Source organism: Rhinopithecus roxellana, chromosome 1 (genome assembly GCF_007565055.1).
Source record: "Rhinopithecus roxellana isolate Shanxi Qingling chromosome 1, ASM756505v1, whole genome shotgun sequence".
Taxonomy (NCBI): Eukaryota; Metazoa; Chordata; class Mammalia; order Primates; family Cercopithecidae; genus Rhinopithecus; species Rhinopithecus roxellana.
In genome coordinates, this window is record NC_044549.1 from 198,584,415 (window position 1) to 198,599,800 (window position 15,386).

At 43.8% G+C, this 15,386-nt stretch overlaps 1 protein-coding gene across 4 annotated transcripts in view; it reads left to right on the top strand.

Moving 5' to 3' along the window:
• The window catches only part of EXOSC7 (exosome component 7), a 35,523-nt gene that overhangs the window by 374 nt on the left and 19,763 nt on the right, over positions 1-15,386 (top strand). For all 4 annotated transcript variants that reach the window (XR_004058792.1, XR_749224.2, XR_004058793.1 and 1 more), the window contains exons 2-3: positions 11,976-12,077; positions 12,384-12,478. Coding sequence is in view for 1 of the 4 variants with exons in the window: in XM_010374383.2 (XP_010372685.1) it covers positions 11,976-12,077; positions 12,384-12,478 (197 nt within the window). In the remaining 3 variants the exon portion in view is untranslated. The remainder of the gene's footprint in view (positions 1-11,975; positions 12,078-12,383; positions 12,479-15,386) is intronic.

Genomic DNA, 15,386 nt, shown 5'->3' on the forward strand with positions numbered 1-15,386 from the left:
AGCAGTGCCCCCAGGGCCATCCATTCGGCATTCGCGCACATAACTGGTCCGAGCCTCAGTTTTGTCTTCGAGGAAATGGGAGTTTGGAGGTGGGCTTCTGGCCTGCTTTTCCTCACCTCGTGGTTAGGAGGCGCATGCTAGGTGAACGCACTTTGAAAATACAAATTGCGGTACAAATAAAGGGGGAAGAGTTTTTAAAAAGCGGCTAGGACGCCTGTAATCCCAGCACTTTGGGAGGCCGAGGCGGGCGGATCACGAGGTCAAGAGACCGTCCTGGCCAACATGGTGAAACCCCGTCTCTGCTAAAAATACAAAAAAAAAAAAAAAAAAAAAAATTAGCTGGGCGTGGTGGCGTGCTCCTGTAGTCCCAGATACTTCGGAGGCTGAGGCAGGAGAATCGCTTGAACCCGGGAGGCGGAGGTTGCAGTGAGATCGCGCCACTGCACTCCAGCCTGGGCGACAGAGTAAGACTCCGTCTCAAAAAATAATAATAATAAATAAATTTTAAAAAGCCGGTAGGCAGCCGATAGCATAAGTGCTGTTTCCATTTTGCCAATGGAGAACTAAGATCTCTAGGCAGCTGTAACCTAATGTCCTCTGTGTTCTATATTAAACCCCTGGTTTTGACCCCTCCAGAATGAGGGTTGAAACATGTTGGACCTGGAAACGAGCTATCCCATATCCTCTTCTGGCTCTGTCTCCACTTGTTAACCCACGGTGTGGTCCTCCTATCAGAGTTCTTCATCCCATCCTTGGCAGAGTTCTGGTGACAGCCCGTACCTCTTTTCCTCATGCCTTTCTTCTGTCAGTACCAACTGCAAAGTCAGTGGTCCCGTGACGTAGCCATCAGATTGAAGCAGCCAGCTATCATTAAAGTTCCACAACGTGAGTTAAGGACATTTCCATTTAAAAATCGTGACCTACTGTTATCTTCCGGGCCCTTTATATATGAAGAAATGCCAGTATTTAGCTTATTAAGCCTGGATAATAAAGTCAGAACTCACAGTTGCATATTTTAGTTATAATTCAGGATTAGCAATAGTGGGACATATGTGTGTATTACTCGGTAACGTGTTATTTGTGTGTGAGGGGGCATAAAAATGCCCAAAAGCAATTAGATATGTCTTTCCCTGCTATGTTTTTGTATACACTTTGTTCAGGTGATTTTTATCCTCAAAGTATGATTTTTAGGCACACATTAAGGATAACCATTTTCCTCTAAATTTAAAAACCTTTGGTTTTCTTTCTTTGTTACCGCAGCTTAGCGTGATGTACTAACTCTGTCATGTGTCATATTTTCTCTCACATTTCATCTCTGAAAGTGGCACTGAGGCATGGACATATCTGTAACTTCAAGGTTAGAGATTTCTCCCCAGCATCCTTGATTCCCATGGCAGTTCATTAGCTATCCAGCAGCAGAGTCCCACCATAGTCATAAATCCTTTATTACTTTATAATGAGTAATAAAATCATTTATATTTATAACACACCTGTTATTTGCTGGGTGCTGTGGGGGAAGAAAAGACTATAAGCCTCAGTTCTGATCCTTGAGATGCCTAGGATCTAATTTGGGCAAAGTTAGTTAATTTTATTTACCAACATATATCTAGCCCCTGGCATGTTATGTGGGAAGCAGTAGGGATGCTAAAACATGGTTGTGAAATAAATGAAAGATAGGAGGGAGACAAACAGAGAGTAAAAGTGAATAAAATAAAGACAAAGGTAATAAGATCTATGCCAAGGAAGTGGTATAGTTAGTGGAGGTTGAAGAAGTTAAAGTAAACCAGGGGCCCGGCATGGTGGCTCAGGCCTCTAATCCCAGCACTTTGGAAGGCTGGGATGGGAGGATCGCTTGAGCCTAGGAGTTTGAGACTAGCTTGGGCAACACAGTGAGAGCCCATCTCTAAAGAAAAATATATTTTTTTAATAAATAAAAAGAATTCCAGGGACTTGTAATGCTCTGAAGGCTTCCCTAAGTAGGTGGAATTGTTCCCCTAAATCCATGTCAGGGTTTCCTCCTCTGTATCTTCAGGACTCAGTGTTCATTCATTCAACACAGAACTGAGCTAGACTCGGGCTAAGAAGGAACCTGTCGTTATATAGCTCTCATACGAGAAGGAAGATGCAGAAATTATAAATGTGGCTAGGTGCAGTGGCTCAAGCCTGTAATCCCAGCACTTTGGGAGGCCGAGACAGGCGGATCACGAGGTCAGGAGATCGAGACCATCCTGGCTAACACGGTGAAACCCCGTCTCTACTAAAAAATACAAAAAAAAAAAAAAAAAACTAGCCAGGTGAGGTGGCGGGCGCCTGTAGTCCCAGCTACTGGGGAGGCTGAGGCAGGAGAATGGCGTGAACCCGGAGGCGGAGCTTGCAGTGAGCTGAGATTCAGCCACTGCACTCCAGCCTGGGCGACAGAGCGAGACTCTGTCTCCAAAAAAAAAAAAAAAGGAAATTATAAATGTACTTCAGTGTTTATATATTAAATTGTACTAGTGCTATGAAGGAAAAAACAGGGACACGATCTAGACTGGGAGGTCAGAGGAGGCTTCCCTAAGGAAATAGCATTTGAACTGAGCTCTCAGCATGACTGAGAATTAAGTAGGCGTGAGTGTTCCAGAAGGAAGGGATGGTGAGTCTGTAAATCCTCAGGTGGAGGACATGTGGAGCCCAGTGGGTGGGCTGGGGGAAATGGTGGAAGATCAGCTTGCACAGGTGGCCAGGAGTGCAATCCTAGAGGTCTTAGAGTCTCAGTCATTCCCTCGTCATGGATCTTGGAAGGAATAGCCTGTTGACTCCTCTGTATGGGGGACCCTTAAGGCATAGCCAGTGTCTGGCACTTGGTAGGTTCTTAGTAGCATTGAATGAGTAAGGTAAGCTTTAAAGGAGGAATTAGTTGGATGGTGTTTTTGTTTTTTAAATCAAGCCTCCCTCTCACCAGTACCATGGACATATTTGGCCACAGTTGTTGGTAAATGCTCAACTCTGTGTATCACAGAGCCATGCAGAGTAATGGGCTTCAAATCAACGTCTTCATAAGGGCTTATTAATGTTGGCTAAAAATATGCCATATTTATAGAGGAGCAAAACACAATTTACACCATTCAAATAAAGGCAGGATGCAGGTGAATGAGCCTACCATGAATCTCCACTGATTCAGTTCTGAAATCTCCTACACTTTTCTTGCCTTGGTTATAGAGTGCCAGCAGTGCACCTTAAGCAGTGCCTGCCTGGACTCCTGTTGCTTGTATAGTCCTAGTCATTTTGTGTTTTACTTTTCACCCTTGGTCCAGTAAGGTCCGTTTCAGCTTCTGATGTCACTTTCCCTTCAGCCTTTGGTTCTTTTGCTATTTCAGGGAATGTTTCATCTTGTTTTGGTGATAGTTAGAAGCAGTTGAAATTAACCTCATGATGTTGTGTTGAGGATTCAGTTGCTAGTAATGGTAACCAACACACTGGCTCAAGAAAAATAGTATGGATTACAAGGCTGCAAGTGTTTCTCCAGGAATTCAAGGGCACTTGGATGAGCAAGGCTGTCCCTTGCTAATCTCTGCTGCTTTTTTTTTTTCCCCCTCTTTGCTTTGTTTTTGTCTCCCTGCAGATTAGTTTTCTATTTCTTGGGCCAGTGGTAGAAAAAATGTGGTTCCTTCCCAGCTCCTCTGTAAAAGAGACCATTCCTTCTCGTTCAGTTCTGAACTCATGTTTCCAAGAGAAAGAAACTCTAGTTCTTTTTGGGGGTTGAGGGAAAGGATGGGCAGAATAATTAGGCTCAAACATGGCCACTAGAGGATGTGTCATACTTGGGAGAAGTCAGTTTGTGAGAAGGGAGGGTGGATCATTTTAGTTTTTGGCAGAAAATGGAACCCACTTCAGATAGTTCAGGAGACTTTTATGATGGGATTCTAGAGCAGTATGGATGGGTTTCAGGGAACCAATAAGAGATGTTGAGGAGCCCCAAGACAAACAACTGCTGGGAGTGGCTACTGCCCCTAGTCTGAAGGGGCCAGGGGAGGAAACAGTATTACCACATTTCAGTGATAGCTGAAACTGTGGAGGAAGGGCTGCCCAACATAAGTCATAGTCTTGGATAGATGCAGGCAGTATCAGAAATGTGGCCCCTAGATTGGGGGTGAGGGGCACCCGCTGATCTGGTATCTTCCATTGGACAAACCCAACCAGAAGGCAGCAAAGGGAGTCTCGGTGATACAATTTGAGGTGAACAGATCCACACTCCCAGGGGAGAGCAGAGAATCAAAAAGGTTGATTAAATCAGTGTTTTGATAAATAATTTGATTGGTTTCTGTTAGGTTTTCTTTCAGCCTTTGAAGGCTATTTCCCATTCTTATTAGGTACGTATTATAATTTTTATTTCATTGAATATTTACAACAGTTCTGAAGGTAAAGTATCTCTACAGAGGAGGAACTGAGCTTGGGCGGGTTGAGTCACTTGTCCAAGGTGACACAGTAATTGAGTGGTGGCACTGGGATTTAAATCCAGATCTGTCTGATTGCAAAGCGCATACTTGACTCTGAGGCCACCTTCCTGCTGCAGTGAAAGTCATTGTCTTCCATTTCCTCAGTAGGGATCCAGACATCAAGGCGGGAGAGAATCTTTGCTTCCTCTACCTCCTTTTCTTTCTCCTTTTCTCTGAAAGTTTGTGGGGAAATAGGAAGGGAAAGAGAGAGTTCTTTTTTTTTTTTTTTTTTTTAAAGTTCTAGGGTACATGTGCACAACGTGGAGGTTTGTTACATATGTATACATGTGCCATGTTGGTGTGCTGCACCCATTAACTCGTCATTTACATTAGGTATATCTCCTAACGCTATCCTTCCCCCCTCCCCACAATAGGCCCCGGTGTGTGATGTGGGAAAGAGAAAGTTCTAATTGACACCTCCCACTCCTTGATTTTTCTAGAGCTTAAATAGTATGTGGCATATACTGCTGTATTGTTGTTTTGGTTGCGTTTTTCCCACATTGATTATAAGTTCCTTTAGAACCCTATATTGCATTTCTTTGTATAGCTTTTGTCTCACTAGTATTGTAAATTATTTTCTCTGCCCATACTATGCAGAACTTGGAGCAGACTTCAGAATTTTTAGAATCTAGGATTTATCCTCTTTTATGGCTTAACTGGCTAGATATGTGTTTTCTTCATCCATGAGAAGCCATTGCTAACCTCCCTCTTAGTCCAGGAATTCTGAAGCCTTGAAGTGCATTTTACTCACCTACAAAATACAGAGTCTGAGGCTTCACCCCAACATCCTGAATCAGACTCTCTGGGGCTGGGGCCTGAGAATGGACATTATCATAAAGTGTTCGGAAATTTGGGGGCAGCCACCAGACATTGGCCCATGGGCAAGCCACTGACCAGAGATGTAGGAATCTCTGCTCTCTCCTGCTGAAGTCGTATGGTTTCCTGCCTCTTTCTGAATGAGGCTTTGGAGTCAGACTGAGCAGGCACCTTCACCATTTACAATAAGTGATTTTACCTGCATAACTGAGCCTGCTTCCCCTTGTGTAAAATGGGGACTTAGGCACCTGGAGGTAGAATGGGGTTGTGAGGAATGTTGAGATAAGAGATGTCAAGCACTTGGGCTGTGGTCAACACAGAAAAAAATGTTGGCTCCCTTTCAAGTTTGTTTTTCCATCAAAAGTGTGACTTTGTCCTAAACCATCCACACTAGATCCCCAACCTTCATAGTGACCTCATTAAAGATTCAGCCTGTGGCTCTTGAGAATTAACCTCTTTTGATTTGAAGGAATCGGGATTTTTCAATTATCGCAAGAAAAGGGATAGGCCGGTTGCAGTGACTCACACCTGTAATCCCAGCCCTTTGGGAAGCTGAGGTGGGAGGATCACCTGAGGCCAGGAGTTGGCGGCCAGTCTGGGCAACATAGCAACACCCTATCTCAAAAAAAAAAAAAAAAAAAAATTAGGTGTGCAGTGGTGTGTGCCTGTAGGCCTAGCTGCTTGGGAGGCTGAGGCCAGGGGATCGCTTGAGCCCAGGAGTTGGAGCTGTCACTCCAGCCTGGGTGACAGAGGGAGACTCTGTCCCTTAAAAAAAAAAGAGAGAAAGAAAAAAGAGAAGGGGGATCTGTGGCAAGAGCTGGAAAGTCCCCAGACGGCTCTGAGGTACCACCTCTCATGGGCTGTGTGGATTATCTCATGACCTGTGTGGCTGTATGACTGTCTTTATCTCTAGTGACACCTCTGCTTTTCTTTGCCAAGATTTATCCCTTCTCTGCAGGCACTTGCTGTCCAGCTTCCCTTCTTTGTAGAATCTGCCTCTGCCCGATACCTTTACTTTTATGTGGCCTCTCTGGGCTCCTCCATATCATGACCTGTCAGCTCTTTAACTCCTTTCTTCTCTCAAGTGTTTCTCAGATCAGAGATCAGATTCCAATGAGAGAATCAGTTTGGTCTGCAAGTATTTCATGCCAAACAGAGCTGGTCACCGTTTGGATTATATGCCTTTGGTTCAGGCACATACCCTGGTCCTGGCTGTTGGGGATGGATGGTGACTGTTACGTGGCCTTTACAGGACTGTAGGCACAATAAAGCTTTCCCACATTCAGGCTACTGAGTGCTATGGCCATGACCTGGATATTAAACTGGCCCTCATAGGTTTGGACCTGGCCATGGCAATTGACTAACCCTACCACAGGGCTCTTGGAACCCTGTGAAAGCCATTTTATTGTATGTTCTTGGCTGTTGAAGGGAGTTGTAGCCCAGCTGATGGCTTCCATTTCTTTTCTGTGGATCTTGCTTTCATTGTAAGCATTGTTTAGGGTTATAGCATGGAAGAGGGAGATCAGGGCCTCAGCCTGGTTTTCAACTATGAGATAGAGCAGTCAGTATTCAGTTGCTGAATCTGGGCATGACAGAATTGGAGCCGGCCCCCAGGACTCTTGATTTTTAGCTCTCTGCCCTTTCTGTTTACAGACCCATGGCACAGAAAGGTTTATGCCCAGACACTGCAAGGTACAGCCTTATGGAGCCATATCCTTTCAGAGGAATGCCTGGCTACTCAACAGGGTTGGAAAGTCAAACAAGGATCAACACCTAGTTTTGCCTGCTGTGTCGTGGGCCCAAGCCTGCAAAGCTAGACCAAATGTGGTCCCTTTCCTAAGCGGGGGGTCACCTTCTAGTAGGGGAAGGAATTTAGTCTCACTTTTCCTCTAGGAATCTGGAGTATTAGACAAGTCAAAGCAAAGTAATGAGGGGTTAACATAACCTCAGAGGACCACTTTGAGTCTAAAATCCTTCCAGGTGTGTCAGATTGGTAGCGCCAACTTGTCAGTTTCTATTAAGAAGTAATAGGACTGGGCTTCCTGGGTGTGAGGGAAAGCAGGTCTGGGCTTAAATGTCCTTCCACTCTGTCACAAACAGGAGATTGAAACTTAGGTGCCTCCATTCTTATCTGTAACCTCTCTCAGGGTTGTTTTTGAGGATGCAGTGAGTTAATGCATGCCCCCAGAAGCAGGGGAAGTGAACTGCTTTGGGGAGACTCCTGTATGTTATACTGAAGGGCTCCCTTAAATGCTTTATGACGTTTCTGTTCTCTTGTAACTCTGTAAGGTCGGGGTTATCCCTACTTTCTACTGAAGAAACAGGCTTAGAGCTATTGAGGTCAAGGTCGCAAAACTGGCATGTGACAGCAGAGATTTAAGTATAATTTGGAAGGTGACTGTTTCCACCACACCACACCCTACTGGTAGGGTTGTTGTGATCACATGGGTAACAACTATGAAAGTCACCAAGAGCTTTCCTGGCATCTAGAAGCCCTTGATCTAGAGGCACATCAGTCTCCTCTGCTGAGAAGGAGGGGACACCACTCCATGCTATTGACATCTCTTGAGTTTTAAAATGGAGCTTTTACCTCAGGGTAACTCCTATTTAAATGTTCACACATGGATTAATTCCTTTGCTCCTTACTGCTGCAGATAAATAAAAACTGTGGTAGGGCACCAGGCTCTGAGCTAGGCCAGGCAGGTTTGGACAATTTCCTAAGCCTCTTATAAAGAAAACTGGATTAAAAAAAAGTTGCCCTGGGTACAGTGATTCATGGACTGGTTTGGTTTTTGGTTTGTTTTCCTTCTATTCTTTTTTTCTATGGAAAAAAAATATGCATACTTGGAAAGGAAAATGTGTAGCTTTTCATTTATCTTTTACTTATCACCTGAACCTTCCTCCAGGAGGCAGAGAGTGAATTAAAGGCTGGAAAGGCAATGTCTGATGAGGCTCAGTTTTCTGACAGCCCACCAGCCCCATCCTGGACCAAGTACATTTTCACTACAAAGAGGTGAGACTAATCTTTCAGAGCAAGTGATATGTTAGAAGCAGTAGTTGGACCAGATGTGGTGGCGCATGCCTGTAATCCCAGCACTTTGGGGGGCTAAGGCAGGTGGGTCACTTGAGGCCAGGAGTTTGAGACCAACTTGGGCAACATAGCAAGACCCCATCTCAAAAAAAAAAAAAATTAAAAAAAATAAAAATTAGCTGGGCATGGTAACATGTGCCTGTAGTCCTAGCTACTCAGAGGGCTGAGGTAGAAGGATTGCTTGAGCCTAGAAGTTTGAGGCTGCAGTGATCGCCACTGCACTACAGCCTGGGTGATAGAGTGAGATCCTGTCTCAAAAAAAAAAAAAAAAAAGGGAAGAAGCAGCAGTAGTAAATCCCGTGACCTTGTGGCCAGCCAGTTCATCCTATGAAGGAGGTCTGTGCTGAGTCCTTTTATAAAGTGAAGAGACCCTTTAGAATGCAGTGGACTGTGTAGCATAGGTTACTGTGTAGCAGAGGTTAAGAGCTCTGACTTGAGGCTTAAATGCTACTTACTGGCTGTATGAACTTGGGCCATTCATTTGACATCTTTTAACCTCAGTTTTCTCATTTGTAAAATGGAATGAATAACACTTACAGGATTTTTGAAAAGATTAAATGCGTTAACTATGCAGTATTCCTTGCACATTATCTGGTATATAGTAAATGCACAGTAAATAGCAGCTGCTATTATTTATTGCAAATAATTGCAGCCATTTTAATTTATAGATCTGTAGAATTAGAGAATCACTTTGAGACTAATTTAATCTCCATCTTTTACAAATGAGGAAACTAATCCAGAGGGGGAAGGGGCTTGTCCTAAGTCAAGTGGCTAGTTAGTGCCAGGAGCTGGCCTGGAACCATGAGTCATGTTCCTAATGATTGTTCACTGTTATACGGTATCTACACCCCACGAAGAGCTCCTTGTCAATAACGTTTCTGGGCTGGGTTTTCACTTTCCTAGCTGGGGAGTGGGGCACATGGGGGTGGAGAGGGGTGGAGTGTGAGAGATTGAGCTAGAAAGGCTTCAGTTTCTATGGGTGAGGTTGGGAAGAGACACAGTTACATAGTTATGGGTCCTCCGGTGAAGAGGGATCACCTTCTGGAGTTCTACCCCAAAGGCTCACTCTCTTAGACTTGAAATTCTGTTGCTTTTTGAATCCATCTCCAGACTCAAGATAGTGATTTCTTCTAGGGAGGAAAGGTGCTGGGAAAGGATGGGCTGCGCAGGACTTTCCACCTGATTTGTGATGTTTATTTTCTGTCATTGAAAAGTTAAACAGGTGAAAGACCTGAAGCAAGTATGGCAGAGGGTGATCATTGGTACGTGTGGTGCTGTAGTGTTTTGCTTTTCTCTGTTTAATTTCTCAAAAAAGTCAGTAACATATGCAGTTAGCCAGGCAGTTTAAAGATAAACTGTCAGCCACATACTTTAGAGCAGTGTTTTGTTTTATTTTTTATGTTTCTGGGAAGCATCAACTCCTTGGAGAATCTGATTAAACTAATGATTCTTTTTCTGAAAAAAACTGCTTTTGAAAAATGTTTACAAAGAATGAGAAGGAGCTCCATGAGCCAACGTGGAAAGATTTCCTGCATGTATATATATAGTTAAGTGTTAAAAAAAAATGTAAGAGTATCTATAGTGTTCCACCTTTCATATAAGAAACAAGGGGATATTTAAAAATTCATGTATTTGCTTATTTGTGCAGAGAAAATACAAGAAAGATAAACCAGAAACTAAAGAGAAACCTGGGGTGAATGGAAAGAAAGGGGCATGAAAATAGCATAATACAGAGAAGAGGAGAGTGACATTTCTCTGAGCATACTTTTCTGAGTTTTGTCTCTTAGAACTATAGTGATAGCTCACAAACCCAGAAAGTAAGTAAGTAAAAGTAACCAGGATGTAGGGGAACCCAAAATGGAATACAAAAATTTGCAAATGAAAAATAGCCAGGCATGGTGGTGCGCCTGTAATCCCAGGTACTTCAGAGGCTGAGGCAGGAGAAGCGTTTGAACGCAGGTGGCGGAGGTTGCAGTGAACCCTGCCATACTGCACTCCAGCCTGGGCGACAGAGCTATAGTCTGAAAAAAAAGTTACAAGTTAAAAATGAGTCTGTGTTACAAGTGAATAATGCAACCACACTGAAGGGCACGTGGAAGAAAAGAACTCAAGTAACTGGAAAACAGTATTTTGGCTGAATACCATGAGGCTAAAGACAGAACTTTATACAAATGCTGTGCACCGTTAGTAAATTTGTTTCTCACAGGGGTATGGATTAGAAATTTGGAAACTATGTGTATGCTAAGATTGAACAAATATAGAAATGCATGGTAGATAATAAGAACCAGGTTTCTCCTTCTTTGAGAAAGAAGTTACAAATAAGAAAAGGAGGAAGGCTAGAATGAACCATGTGATGTTAGATTGGAATTAGCTATCAGTATGAACTCATGGCTTTTTAATAGATATGTAGATAGATACAGAATTACACATAGATTTGAGAGGGTGGGGGGGTTAGTATACATACCTGTATTTTCTAGCTCTGTCTGCTAAGAAGTTCTGAAAGAAATAATATTCCAACAGCAATGAACTTAGAGCCTAGATCCTGGTTTTCGGTACCATTCCCCAATAAAAGCAACCAGGGCTCCTTGGAGAAAGGCTTGATCCCTAGGGCTGGACAGAGAAAACACAAGAGGATAGAAATCTTGTGTTGCAGAAAGTATATAATTACTCACAAAAAGTTGGTGGCATGTTGAAAGAGCACAAAAACTAACCCAAAGAAGCCCCCAGTGGCCAAATTTGGAACACTTTGAGCAGCAAAATAACTAATGATAGTAGTGGATTATAACCATAGCATAAAAGATACCAATGAGTTGTACTGATATAAGTAATTGAAGGAGTAAATAAATGGGCAGAAGGAACAGGCAGCGCATAGACCTCCCTGAAAACCATCTTCTGCCAAAAGAGTCAGCAAACTTCCTGTAAAGGATTGGATAGTAAAGATTTGGGGCGTTATGGATCATATCTCCGGCCCAACCACTCAGCTCTGCTTTTGTAGGGCAGAAGCAATCATAGACAATACCTAAACAAGTGAACATGGCTGTGTTCCAGTAAAACTACAAAAACAAGGTTTCTTAGTTTGTTGACCCTGTTCTAGACTGCCTCCTTAGAAGATTAGGTGTCTTTCCCTGTTTACACAGTAGATCTTTTTGAATTTTAGGGGTAGGAGGGCTTCAGTTGAGATGATTGTACCCTGTAGCTCTGACACATATACTTCTTGGTGCAATTTAAGAATTGCAGATTTGGAGAGAGGTGACTTATTTTGTCTCTTGTTCAGATCTTGTTTTTGTGTGCATATTCTGTATAGTGGTATGTAGTGTAGATTTTGCAATCAGACACAACTGGCATGGAAAACTAGCTTTGTCTTCACTAGCTGTAGGACCTTGGACAAGTCACTCAACTTCTCTGAGTCTCCATTTCCTCATATGTAAAATAGTAATGTTGTTGTTAGCTACAAGGACAGAATTTTAGATGATCCACTAAGAGGAAAAGATATTCTGCATATATCTTCTCTAGGGGGAAAATGAGTGAGTTAGTTTAGGAGTCTATTATTGGTCTGGGGTGACAGCTATAGGATTGTGATTGTTAACACCTAGGAAGACCTCCGCGTGGATGGCCGTGGCTGTGAGGATTACCGATGTGTTGAAGTGGAAACCGATGTGGTGTCCAACACCAGTGGGTCCGCCAGGGTCAAGCTGGTGAGTACTGTGACCATGGTTCAAGCCCAGGTGGAGAAATGAGTAGACCCTAAGGAATGAGCCACTGACGCCATCTGGCTTTTGGAATGCAGATTGCTCTTGGGGAAATCAAAGATCCAAGCCAAACTCAGGGAGGGGGGTGTCTCCATATCTGAAAGACTGCTCACCTCCTCCAAAGACCACTTTCCAAGTCTTAGCACTGCTCCTAAAAGAGTCCCCCAGGGGTGTATGTCCAGAAGAGGAGGGAGGTGGTGGAGCGCCTGGCTGCCTGCTCTGAGTGAGGACCCTTCTTGCATGTGTCTGCAGGGTCACACAGACATCTTGGTGGGCGTGAAAGCAGAAATGGGGACGCCGAAGCTGGAGAAACCAAATGAAGGCTACTTGGAGTTCTTTGTTGACTGGTCAGTATTATGCAGATATTTCTAAAGAAAAAATTCTAACGAAAAATGATTTTAAAGATGACGGTTCAGAAAATGAACCTCTAGTTTCCTGTTGAACCCACTTTTATACTTATCATTCAGCCATCCAGCAGGCATTTGCTGACCTCCTCCTATGTGCCAGGTGCATGGTCAGGACTCTTGGCTTGAGTCCTGCCCTAGTCTTAACCACCTGGCTATTGCTGGCCTTGTTTTCCCTGTCCAATAAAGGAGGACATCTGCCAGGCAGCCTAGCGCATGATTGTGATGAGGGTCAGATGAAATGATTGTGTTATGGTGCTTTGAAAAACATCATACACAGTAAGGATCATTTGGTCTAAAATGTACTGTTTCTCTTCCTACTGTAGTTCTGCAGAAAACTGTTCATGATTTGTTTGACAGATGAAGCCTAGGGTCAGCCAAGCAGCCTGACAGGCTGAGGAAGTGGCAGCTAGGCAGGCGGTATGGGTGCTGAGAAGAGAGAGGGCTCTGTAGTGTCTGCAGCCAGCCTTGGGCCAGAATGTCACTTCCTTTTCTGGCCAGCTTTGTGATCTCAGGCTGGTTACTCAGTCTCACTGTGGCCAAATTTCTTCATCTAAAAAATGAGGATAATAAATAATGCCGTGGTGATGAAGAGGAAATGAATAGAGTGAGTACTTATCACAGTGACTGAGACTCCCAGTGGGCTTTCAATAAGTATTATTTTTCCTTATTTTGTCAGTAAGTTCAATAAGTATCATTAGCTCCACGTTCTAGGGGTTGGGGCTTTTTATTGGGTTGCTGGCCAGGTCCCATCTTCTATTTACCTTGCTTCTGGAAGCCAGGCCTTCTTGAAGTGGGTAAGGATCTCTGTGGGCTCATGCTGGGTGTAGGTGTATAATGTTGACCCTGTATCAAGATCCCCAAGATCACCTCCTCCACATTCAGAGATTTGCTGGACTTAGCATATAGTGATACTCACAGCTAAGGTTTATTATAGCAGTGAAAATACAGTAACTTATTTGTGACATTTCTGCCCAGGAAAGCCCATTAGAGACTCAGCACCCAAGATTTTTACTGGGGGCTGGTCACATAGACACTCGCTGCTTAATACATAATGAAGTTTTCTAAAGGAAAGCAAATGTTCAGCATAAATGATATTATTTGCACAATATAGGCACAATGGACTACCCCCGTCAGTTTACTATTGACTGGGAATAGTCTGAGAGCCAGATTCCCAGATGGCAGCCAAGGGCCAACCCTGCAAACAGACCCTTCTGAAAATAGCAGCCTTGGACCGCAACGGCAGCCCTTTTCTGCACAAATGTTAACCCACTTCTGTAGGGTAGTTACAGCCTTCCAGTCTGAACTTCCATACACGGAAGCTGATTCTCACAGTACTCCTATAAGAGAAATGACAAATGAGTTCAGAGAGGGTAAGTGACTTTCCCAGGGTTACAAAGCTAAAAATGCCAGCTTAGGTCTGTCCAACCTGTGAATCTTTGCTCGTTTTACTTCATGCAGCCTATAGAAGTCAGCTTTGGAGGGCTGCTCTTGGGGAGTCCAAGAACTATCCATGTTCATTTTTCTGGTCAGTTTTTTTCCAGCCCACTCCTGTCCTCTGCTCTGGTCCCCCAAGTCATCTCTCCTGGTTCTGCTCATCTTCTCTCACCAGCTTGAGTTGTCCCATGGAATTGGGACATCCTCTAAGTTACTGTGGATGATGGTGACCTTGTTCAAGCCCCCAATTTATCTTTTTCTTTGTTCTTGGAGGAAGCAAAATGCCTCTGGTAGCCTTAATCTGCCTAATTCAATGCAGTAAGCAGTCACTGACAAGCAGACAATGTGTAAGGAACTGTAATTTGCTTTCTTTTTCATCTCCTTCATTACCTTCTACCTCATTCATTTTAAGCAGACCAAAGACATTCAGCCCAACCACACCAAAGAGAGGGTGTTGCCCTCAGATGCTTGGTATAGGGGATACATTTCATTGTGACTCTTTGTCTAAATATGACTCCAAGTTAGCCTGCTGCTCTTACCCTTTCTTGTCCCAGCTGTATAGGAAGAGTGACTCTAGTGTGAGAGGATCCTTTGAGTTGCCTCTTCCCAAGATCTGGCTTCTAGAAGTAGCCTGTCTTTCCTGCCTTAGAGTGGCTGCCTCCTGGTCTCTTTTCCTCCTCCATGGGTCTCAATCCACAGTCCCAAGAGCTCCAGTTTCTAGGTAGTTCTCCTGAATTGATTTCCCAAGATAGACAGTCTCAAAGTGGCACACTTTAGCTTCTTTAAGTGGCTCAGCTAATGTAATCAGCCCAGCAAGTAGAATCACCATGAGAGTCACAAAACCCCATTTCCTACAGAGATGGGAGAGGTTACCAAGCACTGATGGCTGCCACCTGTATCAGAACCTCACTTGAGTCTTCAAGGAGCATAATTATTTTAATTGCATAAACAAGCATGTCCTTTGATTCTGAATCAGTGAATAGGAATGGCTTCTGGACACCCGTGGATGTGCCCAGCAATAAGGGTGCCACACGCCCACTCCCACCTGGACTCCAGGCATAGGGCCTCTGCTGGAGAGCTCAAGGCATTTGCCTATCCACAGGCTGAAACGTAGTTGCTACCCAGTGGAAGGAAAGAAATTGGTGGTGATGGTGGTGGTGGCGGCGGCGGTGATGATGATGAGGGTTTCTTCTGCTGCTCTGAGTCTAGTTTGATTTAACTTCTTGTCAGCAACTTCCAGTTTTAATTAAATTCCCAGGGGTAGAGAGGTCTCAGAAAACTAATTGAATTTCTGCTAACTCATTTCACTTGGTTTTGTCTACTTGGAATGATAATACATGGAGCCAAGAAAGACATTGTTGCCACCTCCATAATTTGCCCTGTTTCTTGGGAATGATGAAAAATCTTTGCTATA